General features: G+C 53.6%; 1 protein-coding gene across 1 annotated transcript in view; it reads right to left on the reverse strand.

Annotated features, from left to right (window-relative positions):
• The window catches only part of WHRN (whirlin), a gene marked incomplete at both ends in the record, with an annotated part of 48,178 nt that overhangs the window by 10,347 nt on the left and 20,623 nt on the right, over positions 1–17,208 (reverse strand). Inside the window, 5 exons of the mRNA XM_084298779.1 lie at positions 202–414; positions 742–954; positions 1,871–1,907; positions 2,230–2,432; positions 13,651–13,776. Of these exons, the coding sequence (XP_084154905.1) occupies positions 202–414; positions 742–954; positions 1,871–1,907; positions 2,230–2,432; positions 13,651–13,776 (792 nt within the window). The remainder of the gene's footprint in view (positions 1–201; positions 415–741; positions 955–1,870; positions 1,908–2,229; positions 2,433–13,650; positions 13,777–17,208) is intronic.

A 17,208-nucleotide genomic window follows, 5' to 3' on the forward strand; every position in this document is an offset into this window, starting at 1 on the left:
GAGTGCTGTGGCACAGCCTGCAGCCAGAAGAGATGAGCCCTGGCAGCTTGTAAGGGGATAAAAAAGCTTTGCAGGAACCCATCGGGGAAGCAGACTTCATGCTGGGGGAAATGCCTGCAGAGCACTTGGGGGAACTGAGTTTGCTGCAGGGCTGCCAGGAGCTGGGGTTGAAGGGAAAAGGAAGAGCTGGAAGAGACTTACCCGGGCCGAGCTGACGGTTGTGGAGGTGAAGTGGCTGCTGGAGGAAGAGACGGTGTCACTGTAGGACATCATGGAGTAGGAGTCGGTGCCAACGCTGGGCCCCGAGGGCTGCCGGGCCTTCATGGACTCGATCTCTCTCTTCAGCACCAGGTTGTCGAAGCGGTCAAGGTCTTGCGGGGAGATCACGCCCCGCACCTCTGAAAGCAGTGAGAACTGGGCCAGGCAGACAGACAACCAAAGAGAGGTTGGAGCATGACCACACTCCCGGGCACGTGAAGCCCCATCCTCCCCCCGTTCAGCAGTGGCAACGAGACGCACGGGCAGGTAACGGAGGAAGACGTTCGGTCCTGAGCTTTACCAGAAGCTCCTCTGCCACCCAACGCCAGTTTTTGCCTCCCATAACGTCCTGCCCCTGGATTTTGCTCTCACACCCTCACCCTCAACCCTGTGCAGACACCCGGAGGTGCTGAGCCACGCCGTGACCATGGCTCTGCTCAGACCCCTGGGAGAAGCCGTCCCTGTCCCCGCTGCAGGGCTCACCTTAGCGTGCGTGTTGAGCAGCTCGAAGAGCGCCATGACCAGAGCATCCACGGAGATGTTGCCTTCCTTGTACTCGTCGAGGTAGTACCCCATGGTGGCTCGCTCCTGCTCGTTCAGCAGGTGCCGCGCTTGCTCCTCCAGCATGACTCGGGTCTGGTTCACCATGCTGCTCAGCGTTACCTGCGAGCCCGCCAGGCCCCGGTAAAACACAGGCTGAGGAAGAAAACAAGGCCTTGGGTTTGGGCACTATCCTTTGGCCAGCCACTGATTTAACAGCAGGCTGCATTCCTTCCTGGCACAGCTGGGGGAATGGGTGCCACGAGAGAAGGCGTCTTGTGCAAAATGCATCTTGTACAAAATGCACAACTGGCACTGCAAGGTCAAAGCGGGTGAAGAAAGAGCTAACGGACCCAGAGGAGCCCCAGGGACAGGGATGTCCGACTGCAGAGGCAGACTGACAAAAGGCTTCTTTCTCTGGGGAGGATTTCTAACGGAGGGGCTCCCTGCTGCTCCCCTCCCCGGCAGTGTCAGCAGTCAGAGTACAGATATGGAGCCAGACAACATCCCGACTGTCCTGGGGACACTGAAAGGAGCTGAGGCTGGGGAACATGTTTTGCCAAGCAAACAGCATGGAGGCATTATCAGTGCAAGCCACCTGTGAAACCTCCTGGCTTCATTTCCATTTAAAGGGAGAGCACCTTGCAAAGGGCCGGCTGCAGAAGGGCTGATGTGGGGCTGCAGGAACAGCCCCGGGCAGGGCCCTGCTACCCTCGTGCTGCGGGGTGGGAGAGATCCTGGGATGGGATGGGACGGGACGGGACAGGACAGGATGGGATCCCCACGCCCTGGCCTGTCACCCCTGACCGTGATCATCCCCAGGCTGGGAGGCTCCAGCTGCGCCCCACAACTGGCCCAGCAGTGGTACAGGAGAGGGGTTCCCATTATGCCAGGCTTTGTAGAAATAAAACTAGCAAAGTGAGATAGGCAGGAAAAAGGCTAGAGCCAGCTAAAAGGCAGCGGTCCTCATAAACCAACATCCGTTTTACCACCAGGAGCACACCGCCCTCCCTCCCACGGAGAGATGGCTTTTTTTTCACAAGGCACCGAGCTGAGGGCTGGCATCTCTTACCCTGGCTGATGCCTCCGCAGCGTGATCGCCCACTGCCCTGCGAGGGGGGAGAAGATGAGTTAACACCAAGTGCCACGTGCCCATCAGTCGCCTCCTGGAGCAGTCATCCCCTGAGGAGATCTCTTAGCTACTCTTCTCCCTGTACCTGTAAGCTAATGGGGGAAAGCTCCCGGCCTGAGAGACCAGGGAAGGAGCTCTGAATGGCGCAGCAGCATGCTGCCCACACCTCACCCACCTTACAGGGTGCTGTCGTCTGAGCACCAGCCATGGGGGCCACCCAGCTAAGCACCGGGGGTACTAAGTACCCTAGGGGAGCCCTGGCAGCCCTATTTATTGCGTGGGGTGTAGCAGGCACCTACCCTGCTGCGTTGACCAGGGTCTCTCCGATCTGGGAGCTTGCTATCCACCTGGTCTCGTCCACGGTGGTGCGGGCGTGGGGCAGCCTCCCGATGTCCTTCACCGTCATGATGAGGTGGCGGGAGGACTTGAGCAGCTTCACCGCCTCGTCGTGGGGGATGCTGAGGAAGCTCCGGCCGTTCACCTCCAGGATCTGGTCTCCTACCTGCAGAGTAAGGGCAGGGTGAGCCCGGCATTGCCCTGCGGGCATTGCTGATAGGAACGTGCCTTCCTCTTCCACTGAGAGGAGCTACTCACCGTACCCTAACGCCAAACCAGGGCCACAGCAACTGGAGAGATGAACTGAAATGAGGGATAGGGTGCAAGTGCTGGTGGCTGGAGAATGAGCCCTTCAGCCAACAGCCAGCAACGGGCCAGGCTATGAAGCCTGGAGGAGCTTATCTAGGATCTCAAGTCAGACCAATCTGCCCAGTCCCCTCCATTAACTAGGTCTGCAGATCAGGTTGGAAACAATCCCCAGAAATACAAAGAAGTCCATTCCCACTCCTTCCTGCTGAGATGGGAGGCCAGGAGCCATCTGCAGAGGCTCCAAACCCCAGATCTCTGCGTGCAGCCCTGAGGGCTCACTCTCAGTGTCTCAGCACAGCCCCAGCCCTGTCACCGGGGAGCTGGGACAGCCGGGATTTCATCTCTCCTCTCCCCCCACTTCCTCCCCAGCTGCTCCTGACAGCTTTCATCTTGTGGGCACAGCCTTTGTTGTACTCAGAGGCTTCCTGACAGCCTGGCCATGCTCAAGGCGCAGCATTCATCTGGAAGAATCTCCTTCTTCCCAAGTCCTCTTTTTCTTTCCTTCTAGGGCATTCAGTGCGCTTCTCACTCCCATATCAAAATTCACCCTGTTCCTGATAAGCCACCTCTCTGAAACTGTTTCTTCATATCTTTGCTTAACCATAGGCTTCTGCTCAGCTTTTGTCAAAACACAATCTTGTTTTCTTTATGCCGTGATACAAGCAGAACACGACAGCTCTTTAAATAACTCGCCCCCAGCTCGGAGGAGAAAAGGGAGAGAGGGAAGTGCTTCGGATGCTGAAGTAACAGCACAAAGAGTCAGCACGAACTTTTCATCTCCATCCATCTCACTCTGCTGCTGCTGGGTCGAGGAAGCCTCAGAGGACTGGGATTAATTCTCCAGACTTAAATTCACCCCAGCCAGAAGCCCCGACTCAACGCTGCCAAGCCTACCGCCGGCGGGCTGCAGCTCTGCTGCCACCCAGCTTCCCCCAGTGCCACCCAAACTTTGTAGGGTTGAAATAAAGGACACCAGGACTACCAAGAGGCCTGCTGACTATCCCAGCAGAGAGGAAGCCTCTCCAGGCCCAAGCACCCAGCAGCAGGGCCAGGACGTGCAGCACGCCCCCTGCCCATTTTGTGCTGCACCTCCCGGGGTTTAGGGCCGCAGCGGCTGCTCTCTTGGCCCGGCCATGCCGGCTGAGGGGCTGGGGGCTGCAGCAGCAGGACTGGCAGACGTATGGGCCCCCTGCACACACACACACACACTCCTGCCCATATTAGGCCTGTGGCAGCCAGTTCAGCCAACAAGAACCGGCAGCTTCAAGGCTAAAAGGACCCAGAAAGGCGCTTCCCAGGGGCCTTTCCCTTCTGCCAGTGCCCACAAGCCTGAGGCAGAGCGTGACAGCTTGGTGTGACCGGCACCAGGCAGCCCCCCGAGGGGCGATTTTATGAGAAATCAAGTGGAGAGGAGGGGAAGAGCAGCCGGTGGGGAGTCCTGGGGTGGCTGAAGGACCACGGCTCTGCTCATCTCGTGAGCCAGCATCCCCGGAGGGTACTGAGGGTATTTCACAAGCAGAATCCGGCCCTGGCAGCAGCCACGTTCAGGGACCGACACCAACACCCAGAGGCTGCCCCAGCTGCCACATAACCAGCCAGGGGCACAGGGCACAACCGCAAGCATTATCCAGGGCCTCAGGGGGAACACAACCAGCTCACCCCGAGGGGATTCGGAGCCCAGGGCTCACACCGAGGCAGTGGCCACAGCCCGGCTCCACGTGCCCTCGCTGTACTCCGCAGTGCCGTGGTCTCAGCCTCCCGTTTCTGCCAGGTTTACGTACTTCTGTGGCACCAGGGGACCTCCCCCACAGACTGCTGTAGAGCAAAGTTGGCTTAATAGCAAAGAAAACCACAATTACCTTAAATTATGCTCCTCCCAGCAGTGCTCGAGGGGAGATTGCAGCAGCCTAATTGTTATTACATTTTGCTTTGTTTTCTTTTGAAATGAGTCTTGAAGAAAATTCCAGATGCTTGTTACAGAGACCCCGGGCCTGTTCTCCCCATCGGCACCCCCAAACCCACTGCATGGCACTTGTGCAAGCACTGCTGGGGCTATTTTAGGGACCACAGAGGCAGTTTCCACGTGCCGAGGATGCCGGGCAGCTTCCCTCTTTGCTGCCTGCACCGTTATCAGCCACCAGACCTCCACAGTGGCAAGCTCCCCAAACAGTGCTGGCACGAGGTGGGCACAAGACAAGTTATTGTTGGGTCAAAGCAAGTGGCCAAGAAGGGGAATTTGACCCGCATGGCCAGGATGTGGAGATTAGAGCACTGGGTCTCAGGTCAAACGTGAGAAAAGCCCTTGGGCTGCCACCTCTGCAGCTGGCCCGGAGTCCAGGCCAGGGCCTGGTGGCCCATCCCCAGACAGATCTCTGGGTACAAGGGCAAAACCTCTCCCCTCCAACTCTGTCCTCTCCACAGCTTGAACTGGGATGGCAGAGCTTTCCGGGAAGGAACAGTATGTGGAGGATGAACATGCAGGGCAAATTCCACAGAGCTTGCTCCTTTGTCCTTTAAATGTTGTGGCTGGGTGTGAGCAAGCCACAGTGGGGACCTGTGTTTGTCCTCGCGTCCAAAATTAGCCTCAGCAGGCAGGTCCGGGTGCTGCACAGCTCGGGAAAGCCTCCTGACTCCTGATCACCCTCAGAAGAGCTGTCCCTGAACACTGTTTGGCCTGCCAGGAGACCTGTACTGGCCATGTCGACTCCTCCAGCCTCGAGCTCCCCTGCTCTGCTCATAGCCATAGCAAATACCTGGCTTTGGAGGGTCATTCACGGAGCTCACTTTGCTCCTCTGGCCTTGCAAAAATAGATGCAGAGCTAGCGATGGTGCAGGGTCTCCCTGAGAAGCCACAAGGAGACAAAAGGAATTGGAGAAGCTGAGGATTATCGAACATCTGGGAGGGGGGAAAGAGAAGGGAAGAAGATCCTAAGGTGCCTGGAGCAGCAACGTGAGTCCAGTCAAGACCTAGCAGCACCACTCAGCTACGTGGGTTAGGTCAGACTAGAGGTGAAGGCGGTCTGAAAGAACCAGGAAGAAATCTGCAGCTGGCCAAGACATGAGCGATGCCTCTCGAACGATAAGAGCAGGCACAGGTGAGGGACTGCAACCAACTGCCAAAGGAACGCTGCTGCTCAGCCTGCAGCGGTGATTTGTGAAGGATCAAGAAAGCACGCAACAGAAAACATGCTGACGGGAAGGAGTGGTAAAAAACAGCTCGAGAACAGCTCTAAAAACAGTGCACTGGAGATATCCACGTGGATGTGTGACCTTGCTGTGAGTGCATTCCCCGGTACGTCCCTGCCTGCCCAGCAAGGAGACGCAGAAGGGAAAGCTCCAGAGAAGGGAAGTGATGACTGGTGGCGATGAAGGTGCCTGTGAAAGGACAGATTGCAAAGATTAGGCCTGTTAAATTTAGAGAAGAGGTGATGTGTGGGGACTTGATGGAGCTATATAAAATAATGCTGGCAATAATGAGAAGTCAAGGGCTCTTGTCTTCCTTTCCCTCTGATGAAAGGACACAGGATGCTGAGTGAGGCTGGAAAAAAACTGTGAGCGGAGAAAATAGGAAAGGGGCTGGAGCAAAGGCACCAGGTGCACCCCAGATGCACCAGAGCTCAGTTCTGTGTTCAGCCCCATCCAGCCACCTCAGGCTGGCTGCCTCATTCTTCTGGGGACATCTCCTTCCTTTGTGACATGCAGACGGGCTGATGGCAAGGGCTGTGGCAGCCCAGGACAGCCCAGTCCCCCAACACCACTGCCAGGGCCTCTGTTTTAACCTCAGCATGGTTCAGCCAGTGCTCTCTGCTTGCTGTCCTTGTAACCATGGTTAATTCGTCAGCTGCACAAGCTAATAATGCGGGAGAGATGTTGGAGATGAGAGAGACCCAAAGGCAAGGCTGGGCTGATGCAGGGCCCTGAGCTTGCAGCGGGATGCATGCTCCAGGTCCTGCTGCACCTTTTTTCTCCTTTTCTTCTTTCTCCTCTGGCTCCAGAAAGGTTCCCAAAGCAGCAGCCCCTGCAAACAGAGCCATCTGCTCTTGGCTCACCTTTCCCTCCTTCGACTTTCCCTGGGGAAGGACAAGACACAGCACCGGGGGTGCGCTGGATTTGGCAAGGTCATGACCAGGAGACGGCAAACCCTTGCAGCGGCTGGCAGGGAGCACACAGAGCAGAGCTGTGTCTAGCTGGGATGCTCACACCTACCCTAGAAGGCTGCAGAGCAGAGACCGGCTGCCAAAATCATGTGCCGGGGATGTGAAGCTTCCCTGGTCTGAAAGAAAAGCAGCCTTGCTTCTATGAACCAGCTGGAGGAAAATCCCAAGGCACCAGCCCCACCGGAGCTGATCCGGAGAGACACAGAAACAGGGAGGGAGGGAGCCCAAGGGAAGGCAAACCCCACAGATGACCACATTCCCAACCACCAGACCGCAGAAATACCTCAGGGTCCTTTCCAGATCTTTTCCAGGTCTCTCAGCTTGAACCCAGCAGTCGGAAAATTGTTGACCACCAACGTAACAAGGAGGGTGAATTATGCAAGTGACTAAACTGCCGAGAGAAATGCACCCGGGTGTAACGGCCATCACCCCATCACCTCCCAGGCCTCTCTAATTCACTGGGCCATCCACTGGAAGGGATTTTGCTGCTAGCGCAGGAGCACTGGGCTCACTGCAGCACCAAAAGAATGAAGACCCAAATTCGATTAGATACTTTTATTGTAATCATGAATCTTTAATAGTTTCCCATATCGGGGATTAAACTTTCATGATTTTTTTGTTCAAGACAGTTACACTGATTTAATGAACCGTTCTTTAGTTTTTTCTCCTCAAGAGCAGGCCAAAAGGAAGCTGGCAGGGAGACCAGAAGGGGCCCTGGATGAGCCACAACGTTGGTCCCTGTCTTCATTGTTTTTTTATCATTTGTTCTCCATGGCTGTCTGTTCTCGTGTCCTGTTAGTGGGGTGCCCAGCACCAGACCACCTCTGCCTGGTGCTGCCTGAATATTAACAAGGGGTGAGAAGAACCAGCCATGAAATACTTGGATAAGAGAGCACCTCGTGCAGGGGAAAAAGACCTTGCAAAAATAATTGCTGCTGAAGGGCAGATAAGGAATCAGTGGACAGCCTAAATGACTGCAAATCAGCCTATCTAATGGCACACTCCTATTAGGGCAGAAAAGGATTTTTGCTAATTAACATCGATATCTCTTTTTTTCCTCCAAAAGTCAAGGACAACTGGGAAGGGAATAAAAGACTGCAGAAATGCAAACAAACCATCTGTTAAAATAAAGGTTGACTCTAGCAAATGATTTGCTGTATGCACAGGTCCTGACCAGCACGGAATAAATGAAGGAATAGTAAGACACAAAAAAAAGTTGTGAAATACCACCCAGAACAGCTACTGCCCTGAACGCTTCAGGGAAGAGTTTCCAGTGGTGCTCAGCAAATGGTGGGGGGACATAACGGGACCTACTGAGCGTCTGATCACTTCTGAAAATGGGATTATTTTCACTTTCTAAAGAAATGTCTATCCTGGAATGCAGGGGCTGAACATAGCGTGCAAAAGGTGGCCACAGAGAAGAACAGAACAGAGTTTAGAAATACCACACCTCAATGATGGGCCTGGCCCCTTCTCTTTCTGGAGACAGACAGAGTTACACGGTAAAGGGAAGCGCAGTTAAGAAAAGTTAATGGAGTTAAGACAAGGGTTCTGATCTCCTCAAGTCCCTTAAAAATGATAAAAATTGGCTCTGGGAGAAACCCAGTCACACAGATAGAAAACCAGGCGAGAGATTTTAAATACGAGTTAATGTTAAATGACACCAAATTGAGCTGGGAGTAACAGGGCTAGCAGGATGCCAGGCGGTTTGGCACTAGCACCAGTCTTATTTAATGCCACTAATGGGCCAGAAGAGAGGTTAAATTACCCTCACAGACACCACTGAAGTAGAAGGAATCTCTCTCTAGCACAAATCATTAACGAAAGCAGACCTTAAGAAATTAAAAATGCGGGCAGGAGAAAGTATGAATCAATTTACCAACAGCTGAATGGAGACTCGCAGAAAAATAAGGAGGTGCTCAACTGCCCCAGGAGGGAAGTGGGTCGGGGCAGATGATCCGTGCTGAATGAGGCCAGGCAGGCTGCTGGAAGGATCAGACAGATCCGGGAGCGAGGCAACAGAGCAGCAGGTGCCAAGTGCTGTCGGAAAATGTGTTCCTATCCCCAAACACCATGCAGTACAAATACAGCAAGCAAAGCAAACACAGACTAGACACAGAAGCACACAAAATGTCTCCTGGGGTTCCAGTGCTGCTGCGGGGAGGTTTCGGGTGGCCTCCCAGCAGAGGAGCAGTTTAAGCAGTGCCATGTCCCCGCAGAGGGAACGTCACTGGAGAGGTGACACTTTGCACGCCATGACCACGCATCTCTGCAGTGCATCTCTCGCCTTACAGCTTATTGCCCATGAGGCTCTTTTTACATTCTCTTTATCAGTATCTTCATCTCTGCGTGGACCTCAAAATGTGAGCTGTTCAAGGGACAGCTTCATGAATGTCACTGCTGATGCAAAATCACTCACCTCTTCTGATTTATAGTCTCTCTTTCTCCTTCTCTTGTATGAGAATATATAGGGATTGTGGCAGCCTCCTTCTACCCCAGCCTTTGTGCTGCAAACTCAATATCGAGCTGTTTGCTCAATGAAAGCTACCTGAAATCTGCTATTTCTGATGTAAAGGTCAAGGAGAGAACAAAAAAAAGAAAAACGGCCTAAAAAAATATCCTGACAAAATACAACACGAGGAAAAAATGAATGCGGAAGAAATCAGGATGAGCAGAGTCCCAAGTGCCAACAGAACAAGCTCACCTCCCGGAGGCATCGCTGTGTACGTCAGGAGGGAGGCAAGAAGGACAGAGCTGAAAGCAAACAAGGTTGGCTCGTGCTCCAGCCGCAGCCCTCTGCCACCCAGCACTTCTTCAGCCCGTGAAATTGCACTGAGGCAGCACATTTTCAAGCCCGCCTGAAGAACGCCCTGTCCGAAGGCTCAAGAATGAATAAACATACGGGCCGAGGCCAAGGGGGTGAACATTTAATTACTGACTGCGGCGACACAGCCTGCTTGCTGCTGGCACCGCACAGCGCTCGGATGGTGGCCGCGGTCCCCACACGGCGTCACCTCGGCCCCACGGTGGCAGCTGTAACTTGGCTTGTCCCCCTTTCCCTGCATGGGGACCTCCAGGTTACAGCTTCGGGTCTGAGAGCAGCTGCCTTGGTTTCGACTGGTTATTGACATCGTTTTATTTGCCCTTTAATCAAAATCTAAGGGCAATTTTAAAAAATCCCATTACAACATTCTAAAATTCTGATTTGGTGCCACAGACACAAGAGAGTTTCCTGGGATATTTTTTTTTCCCCTAAAATTAAAAATCTGGCAGAGTCAACTCGTAAAAAAAAATTGTAACAAATTCAGTATTGCCAAATCTTTTCTTTCTTTTCTTTCTTTTTTTTTTTTTTTTTTTTAAGCAAATATTGTTTTATGCAAACAATGTCTTGGCTTCTTAGTCTCGTCTTGCTTGTCCCCTTGCCCTGGGGCATCTCTTCCCTCCCCGTGTTATTTATAGGACACTGCTGTCCACAGACCTCTGCCAGGACGATCTGAGGACTGTCACAGCCAGCATAGCGTTAGGTACGGCTACACCAAACAGGGCAGAGAAGTAGCTGAAAGGAGAAGATAAATGCAGGGCTTTATGTCAGAGAGCGATTCCCTAAAAGCCCTGTCCCACTTAGGCCCTGTATCAAGAGGCCGGTGTTGAATGGTACCAAGGCATCAGTTGCTGAGCTCCAGAGCTGACAGCGAGTTTCCCAAAGTCACCGTGGGTCTGTGACAGCAAGGAACAAGCACCAGGGCTCAGAGACCAGCACCAGATTCAGCAGCTCATTACATGGGGTTTTATTCTCTGCCCCTAAGAATAGAAAAACACTTTTAATGGATGTGGTGAGCAAGAGACGTATCCCAACATCAGAGGAGGCAGCAAAACCCACAGAGGGATCCTCTGCCTGTGAAATCAGCAGTCACCTTTCCACCAACTCCAGCCAGGCTGGGCTGAGCTCGCCCTGAACAAAGCCACAGATATTCTGTTTGAGAGAGCAACGCATTACCTGGTGATCCCATTAAGCCATCAGTTCCCTCCTCGTGGTACCACATCCCTTCCACCAGCACCTGCAGTAGCACGGGGAGCTTGTGGATGCAGCCTACACCTGCCTGTGTCTAACAGCAGAAATTAAAAGGCCTTTCTTTATCTCCAAACCTCCAGGCAGTCCTAAATCTACAGCTTGCAGCATACACAACTCGGGGGGAAGTGTGCGTGTGTGTCTGAAATCACACAAAGCCTGACGTTCAGAAAAGCATCGTCCTGCTGGCACGCACAGATCAGCAACTGGAAACCCGAACAGCAAGGACAGAGGGATGAAGACCAGACAGGCTCCAGCGTGCAGCCAGCGCTGCGGCACAGCCCCTCACAGCATGCCACCTGCCTGCACTACGTGTGCGTGTGGTTTTTGTCTTGCCTTTGTGGCAGGCACAACAGGAGAGGTGCAGGGATGGCTGCGTGGTGCTGCTGTGACTGTCTGTGTGCATCTCGCAGCGCAGGCTGGCTGAGCTCACCGGCTGGCAGACAGCAGGAGCGCAGCCACGTGCCCCGTGCGGCTGGGAGTGGGGTCTGGGGCAATGCAGGACTGCACGTGGAACAAACGGAAACAATCTTGGGAAAACAGTGCCACTTTTTCCTTTTCCTGCCTTTAATCTTACCGGCTTTTGGTGTTTGTGAGGTGGAGTCTGACCTGTGGTACAGGGACAAGCAAGTTTTTTTCCAGACTGCTGCTCCACAAAGCGACCTAAGTGACACACGGGCTCATGCCAGTCCCTCTCCCCAGCTCTTTAGGAGGAAGAATTATCCCATGTTTCTCATCGTCTGTCCTGAAATCCTCGTGCCCCAAGCACTGCCCCTGCTGCCCCTCGCCACCACCTTGTGTCCCATCAACACCGCCAGGGGACGGCTGCGTGCCGGGGCAGGGTGCAGGCGAGGTGCCGCCCAGGGCAGAAACAGATGCAGGACAGGAGGGAGGCGTGCAGGGAGCATGCAGCAGCAGCTTTCACTCCTTGCTGCCCTGCAAGGGGCACAGCCCTTCACGAGCGAGGTTCTGCCTTCCACAAGCCCTTGCACACAGCCGCCGTCAGCACCCGTTCCCCCTGGGCCCAGCTCGGGGCAGTGCTTTCAAGGACGGGTGAGCAGAAACACTGAGATGTCTCCCTGGGATGCTCCCAGTGACCCTGTCACACAGCAGGACCCCAAACCCCATTTCCTACAGAGGATCTGAGACATTAAGGCTCTGACCCAGACCTCCAAGGTCAGCATTTGCATTGTCAGAGAGCTGGCAGAGAGAAGCAGGAGCCTGGAGCACACGGTTAAGTTCAGAAGTGCTCGGATCACCCCAGCAAAGGTCTCCCTCCTTCTCCCGTGGCTATAAAGGGGACCCTGGTGAGCTCAGTGCCGACAGATGCAACTGGTTTGTGCAAAGCTGCCTGAGGGACGGGATCCTGTCTGTCCCAGCCCTCTCCACCAGTGCCCACCCTCCTCGCCCCAGCAGCCCTGGGGGACGTGAGTGACTTTGTGAGGCCGCTGGGACAAAGCTGAAGGCTTAGCCCTAAAGTGGCCAGGGTTGATCAAGGGAGAAACTTATCACTTCGTGATGCAGGGAGGGGATCAGAGGGGATTTCCCCTCGATATTCCACAGTCCAGCACAACTTCAGTGGACTGAGGGAGCACCAGAGGGTTTAATATCTGTCCTGTCTTGACTGACACAAGTAGCAGGGGAAGAGCTGGCTGTAAGAGCCCATGGGACTGCACTGGAGACAGCAAAAAGCACACCGTGAGACTGCAGGGAGCTGGGTCCCTTAGAGGGGAGAAAAATTACAGAAAAGAACCTCTGAGTGGCGAAGTAAAATGCTACAGCCTGGGGGGTTTGAGTCTCGAACACACCCCACCCATCAGCAGCACTTGATGTCTAACAGCTCCCTTTTCAGCTTACTTTACTGGTCAGTGCTGTAGAACAAATAAAAATTTACCCCCAAACACCCTGACCACACACAAATGAGGTCCCAGTATGTCCCATCGTACCCTGAGACCCGGTACAGCAGGAAGGATGGGGGAGCTCTGAGGTGATGCATGTGCATTGTACGTGGTGGGATTAAAAATAATTTTAAAAAATATACTAAAAAAGAGATGTAGCACCTCAATTTACAAGAGGTCCATGACAAAACTGTATCAAACTCTGGCCTAGAGCAGTCCAGCCTCAGAAGGGCCCAGACAACCCTTCAGGAACCTGTTTGAGCACGGAGGGCGCCTGCCATAACCCAAAGTCACACCAGCTTAGGCTGCTGATTGACGGGCTCTGCTCCAGCCCCGAGGGTGAACCTGCTGCTTCTGCTTGTTAAGACACGATCCTTGCAGATGACAACGCTGCGGGAGGAAAGTGGCACACACCTGTTCCCACTGCAGCAAGCCTGCCCTCCCCACGTGGAGGCAGCCAACTGCAGCCCCGCAGGCAGGCTCGGAGCTCCCTGTGCAGCACACGAGCTCCAAACTTAATGGGGTTGGATGCGAGACACGAGGGGAGGGCACAGGACCAGGAGCTTTAATGGAAAACTCCTCCCTGCCAGCTCAGGGAGGTGAGGGTGACTTGCTTCACCTGCCAAGTCTGTGCTGCAGCCTCAGGTTCCTGCACCGAAACCAACCCCAGGCTGTCTCAAGGGGCAGAAATCAGGCAGGGGGGGAGCCAAGGCAGAAGGAGGGTACAACCTACTCCACAGGCCATAAGGCTGCACTTCTCTCTGCACGGCAGCCTGGCTCCCTCAAGCCTTAGCACCCAAAATGTGACACCAGCCTGCCCCGAAACACACCACTTACCTCTCCGCTGACAGCCCCGCAGCGCAGGAGCAGAGGCAGTTGTGTGTCAGAGCCCTGTGCCTGCAGCCCCGCTGTGTGAAGCTCTCCTGCAACCTGCCCTGGGGTTGCTCTTACCTTTAAGCCCGTGCTCTCTGCTTCGGAGCCTTTGTCCACACCGGTGATGTAGATGCCCAAGGAATATTCCGCCCCTCCTCGGATCATAAGCCCCAGGGACTTCCCTTCATTCAGGACCAGATTGACCTGCAGAGGAGGAGGAGCAGACGCTGAGAGGTGGCCGGGAGCTGCACAAAAGCACCTCAGCGGGTCATGGAGAACTTGCAGCACCCGTGATTTGGTTTTGTTTTGTCTTTTCCTGTCTTTCAGTGCCTCAGGGGCTCAAATGGGGCGGATGGGCTGATCGTGCTGGGAAGGTGTGGAGGATGGCAGCTCTCCAAAAACTTGGAAGAGAAGAGAATGAAGGTGGAAAGGCGCAGGTGACAAATCCAGCAGGACAGCACTGCAATGGCAGGAGGTTAACGTGAAGGAGGCATGAACCAGCCCATGAGGAGCAGCGACATTATTCCTGGAGGGGGCTGGGACCCAGGGAAGGAAATGAAGCTCAGCCAGGGACTGAGAAGCCACTCTGCGGGCTGGAGCCCAGCAAAGGGATCCACCAGCCAGGGCACTGCAAGCACCGCTGGATGCCAGTGCTCCTTTCTCCTCCCTGTATTCTACAAAAAAACAGCCCTTAGTGTTAAGGACTAAAAACATCAACCAAAAAAACAAGCTCTTGGTTTTACTTATGGCAAACACCTTTCCCATCCAGGAGCAGCTCTCTGAGCTGAGACAAAACCCCAAAGCACCGCTGCCACTGATGGAGCGGTGCCAGTCTGTGCTGGCTGTGAACTCCCCCTCGCCCTGCCCGTGCCCTATGCAAACGTGATTGCACAGTGATTACCCACAACCAGCCCGGCTGGGAAACGGCCCAGCTCGACTTTCTGCCCTTCTCTCACAGGGCACGACTGCAAGGGGCTGCCCCAGGCGCTCTCTGCCTGGAGGGAGCACGGAGAACAAGCAACAGAAAAACTGCTCTGGCAAGGACTTTGTTGCAACTGCTTTACCAAGGAACACCACAGAGGAAGGGAAGAGCTGCTCCAACCCCAACACATCCTGCTGCCTGTCCCTGTAAAGGACCTCGGGGCTTGCAAAAGACCCAGTGGCACTCCTGCAGCAGGGGCAGTGCCCAACGCTCCCCATCACTGGCAGAGGGGCAGGCACCAACCACTGCTGCGAAGTTAAATTCCCCTCCAAATGCAGCCCTGCCTGTACCCTGGATTGTTCCGCTCCCAAACCCCAGCTCTGGCACAGAAATGTGATGTGCAGGTACTGACTGGGGACACCCAAACACTCAGACACGATCCGGTCACCGCTGGAGCCACCAGCACAGCCTCGTGTACCTGAAGCCTCGCTCCTACAGATACCCGTGGTCCCCTCTGTCTCACCCACCAGGACACCTCGCCCGTCCTCAGAGCATCCTGCACAGAAGGCATTCAGGAACCGCTTGCACAGCCACGTGCCTGATTATCTCTCATTAATAACAGCAGGGCAGATGTTCCACCTGCGCTGCTCAGGGCAGCAGCACATACCACAGCAGATGCTCAGCGCTTTCCGCAGCGCTCTGACAGCAGCAGCACCGTGCAGCACCGCCAGCTGCCCGCCTCCACCTCCCCTGCCCGCAGGGCCCGGTGCTGGGTGAAGGTTCAGGTGAGAATTTAGAGGGGATGAGCAAGCCTGTGTTTAGCTCCCGTGGGGGGTCTCAATTTAAAACGGCCTTTGTGCAGTCACGGCGTGACATTTTCTAAATTAATAACTCCAGGTTGGTGGTGTTATTTTTTTTCCTTCCCTCTTTTGTCCCAAGTTTCAAGCCGATTCTGGAGAAAAACAGACAGCAGGAATAAAAACAAATGAGAGAAGCCAAGACGCATTTCATACTGGCAGAAACAACCAGAAGCAGGCCTGCTTGTGAATGGGTTTTTATATTTAAACTCTTCATCCCAGTCAAATCAAAAGCTTTCACATTTACCTGGATGCAAAAGTCATTTCCAGCTTCAGTTCATTAATTAACCTGCCTTTCTGGAGGACACCGCATTACACAGAGAATTCAGCCCAGCTTTAGGGAGACTGGTAATGAAAATCCTTTTTATCTGGGTGGTTAAGCAGCTGCAGGACAGAAATCTGACTAGGGACTGGCAGGGAGTAGGAACTGCAAAATTATGTACTTTATGACATGGATGCCAACACAGTCCCTGCTTTTCCATACTGAGATCACAGCCGGCTGGAAACTCCACTAATGCCTCATCAACTTGTGCTTCATGGAGCCGTGGGCCAAAGCAGGGTGATCCCATAAACACGCCACCGCCGCTCTCAGCACAGTACCCGCTGCTCGCACTCCGAGAACGGCTGTGCCTCGGCAAGCGAGGTGCAGGAGCTGTGGGAAGTTATCCACCTGCATCGCCACCCTCGTCTGAGGCTGCACAGAACTGAAATCCCCTGGGTTAATCCCTCACCTGCTTTGCAGCGCACAAATTGCTGGAAACAATTTTCGGATTGAAGTATTATAAAGGAACCATAAAGACACCTTCATGCTCCAGGCTGCAGAGGAAAGCTGGCAGACAACCTACCCAGCAGAGCATTTGCCTGTCAAAATCAAGGGCAGTTTAACTTTTTGTTTTTGACATTAAAATGTTGCTCTGATAGAACCACTGCATTACAGAAATTTCACTTCTTTTTTTTTTTAAACCAGAAAAACATTAAACTTTTCCAAAATCTTTCTCTTTTCTCCCCATTTGCCCTAACAACATTCAGAGTTTCCCTCCGAATAGAATTTCTTCACCACACCACTGCCATATATTTCAAAAACTCCTCAACTTTGATAAAAATACACGTAGCAGCAAAGCACACAAAACCACAGATCAGGGTGAAAATAGCCTGGTGCTGGCCAGTGCATCCCTCTGTGCATCCCTGAACAACAAATAAATTCACCAGCACTGCACTAAGGCTAGCAACGCAAGCAGTAGCTCAGTATCAAGACATTTACATTTCCTTTTAACACTGCCCGAGGGATTTGGAAGCTCGTCTCCCCACCCCAGTATCATCGAATTGAGTAAGAGATACTCCTTCAAAGCTGGTGTGGTGCTGAGAGAGCTAGTTTATATCCACACACGTACCAGGAGGATCTAGTCTTCAAGAAGCAGCAAGTGGAAAGCAGTGAATACAGCCCCGAGCAATAAAGGTCTGAAAGACCTTCTTCCCTGCAAGCTCCAGCTGTATGGGAAAAAAATAAATTAAAATAAAATGCACTACTTAAAAATGTTACTGCTGGCAATCCCCGAAAGTTGGGTTGTTGAAGGCTTAATTGCATTTCTTAATTAACAACTACCTACGCCTCTCCAAATAAACGCTGCAGAAATTGCAGCAGAACCTCAGGCTGCTGGGAAAGCATCACAACAGCAGGGGCTGGAGGAAAAAACTCTGAGAGCGTTCGGCTTATTGACAAACGGCAGATTTAGGGAATAGCTGAGAAATGAAGCGAGCGCACGCAGGCAGGAGGCTTGGTTTGATCAGACAGAGGACGGGCGAGGCAGGCAGGAAGGAGGCGCAGGGAGATGGCGCTCCAGGAGCCAAACCCTGCGC

The sequence above is a fragment of the Netta rufina genome, assembly GCF_964035555.1.
Source record: "Netta rufina genome assembly, chromosome: 20".
Classification (NCBI taxonomy): Eukaryota; Metazoa; Chordata; class Aves; order Anseriformes; family Anatidae; genus Netta; species Netta rufina.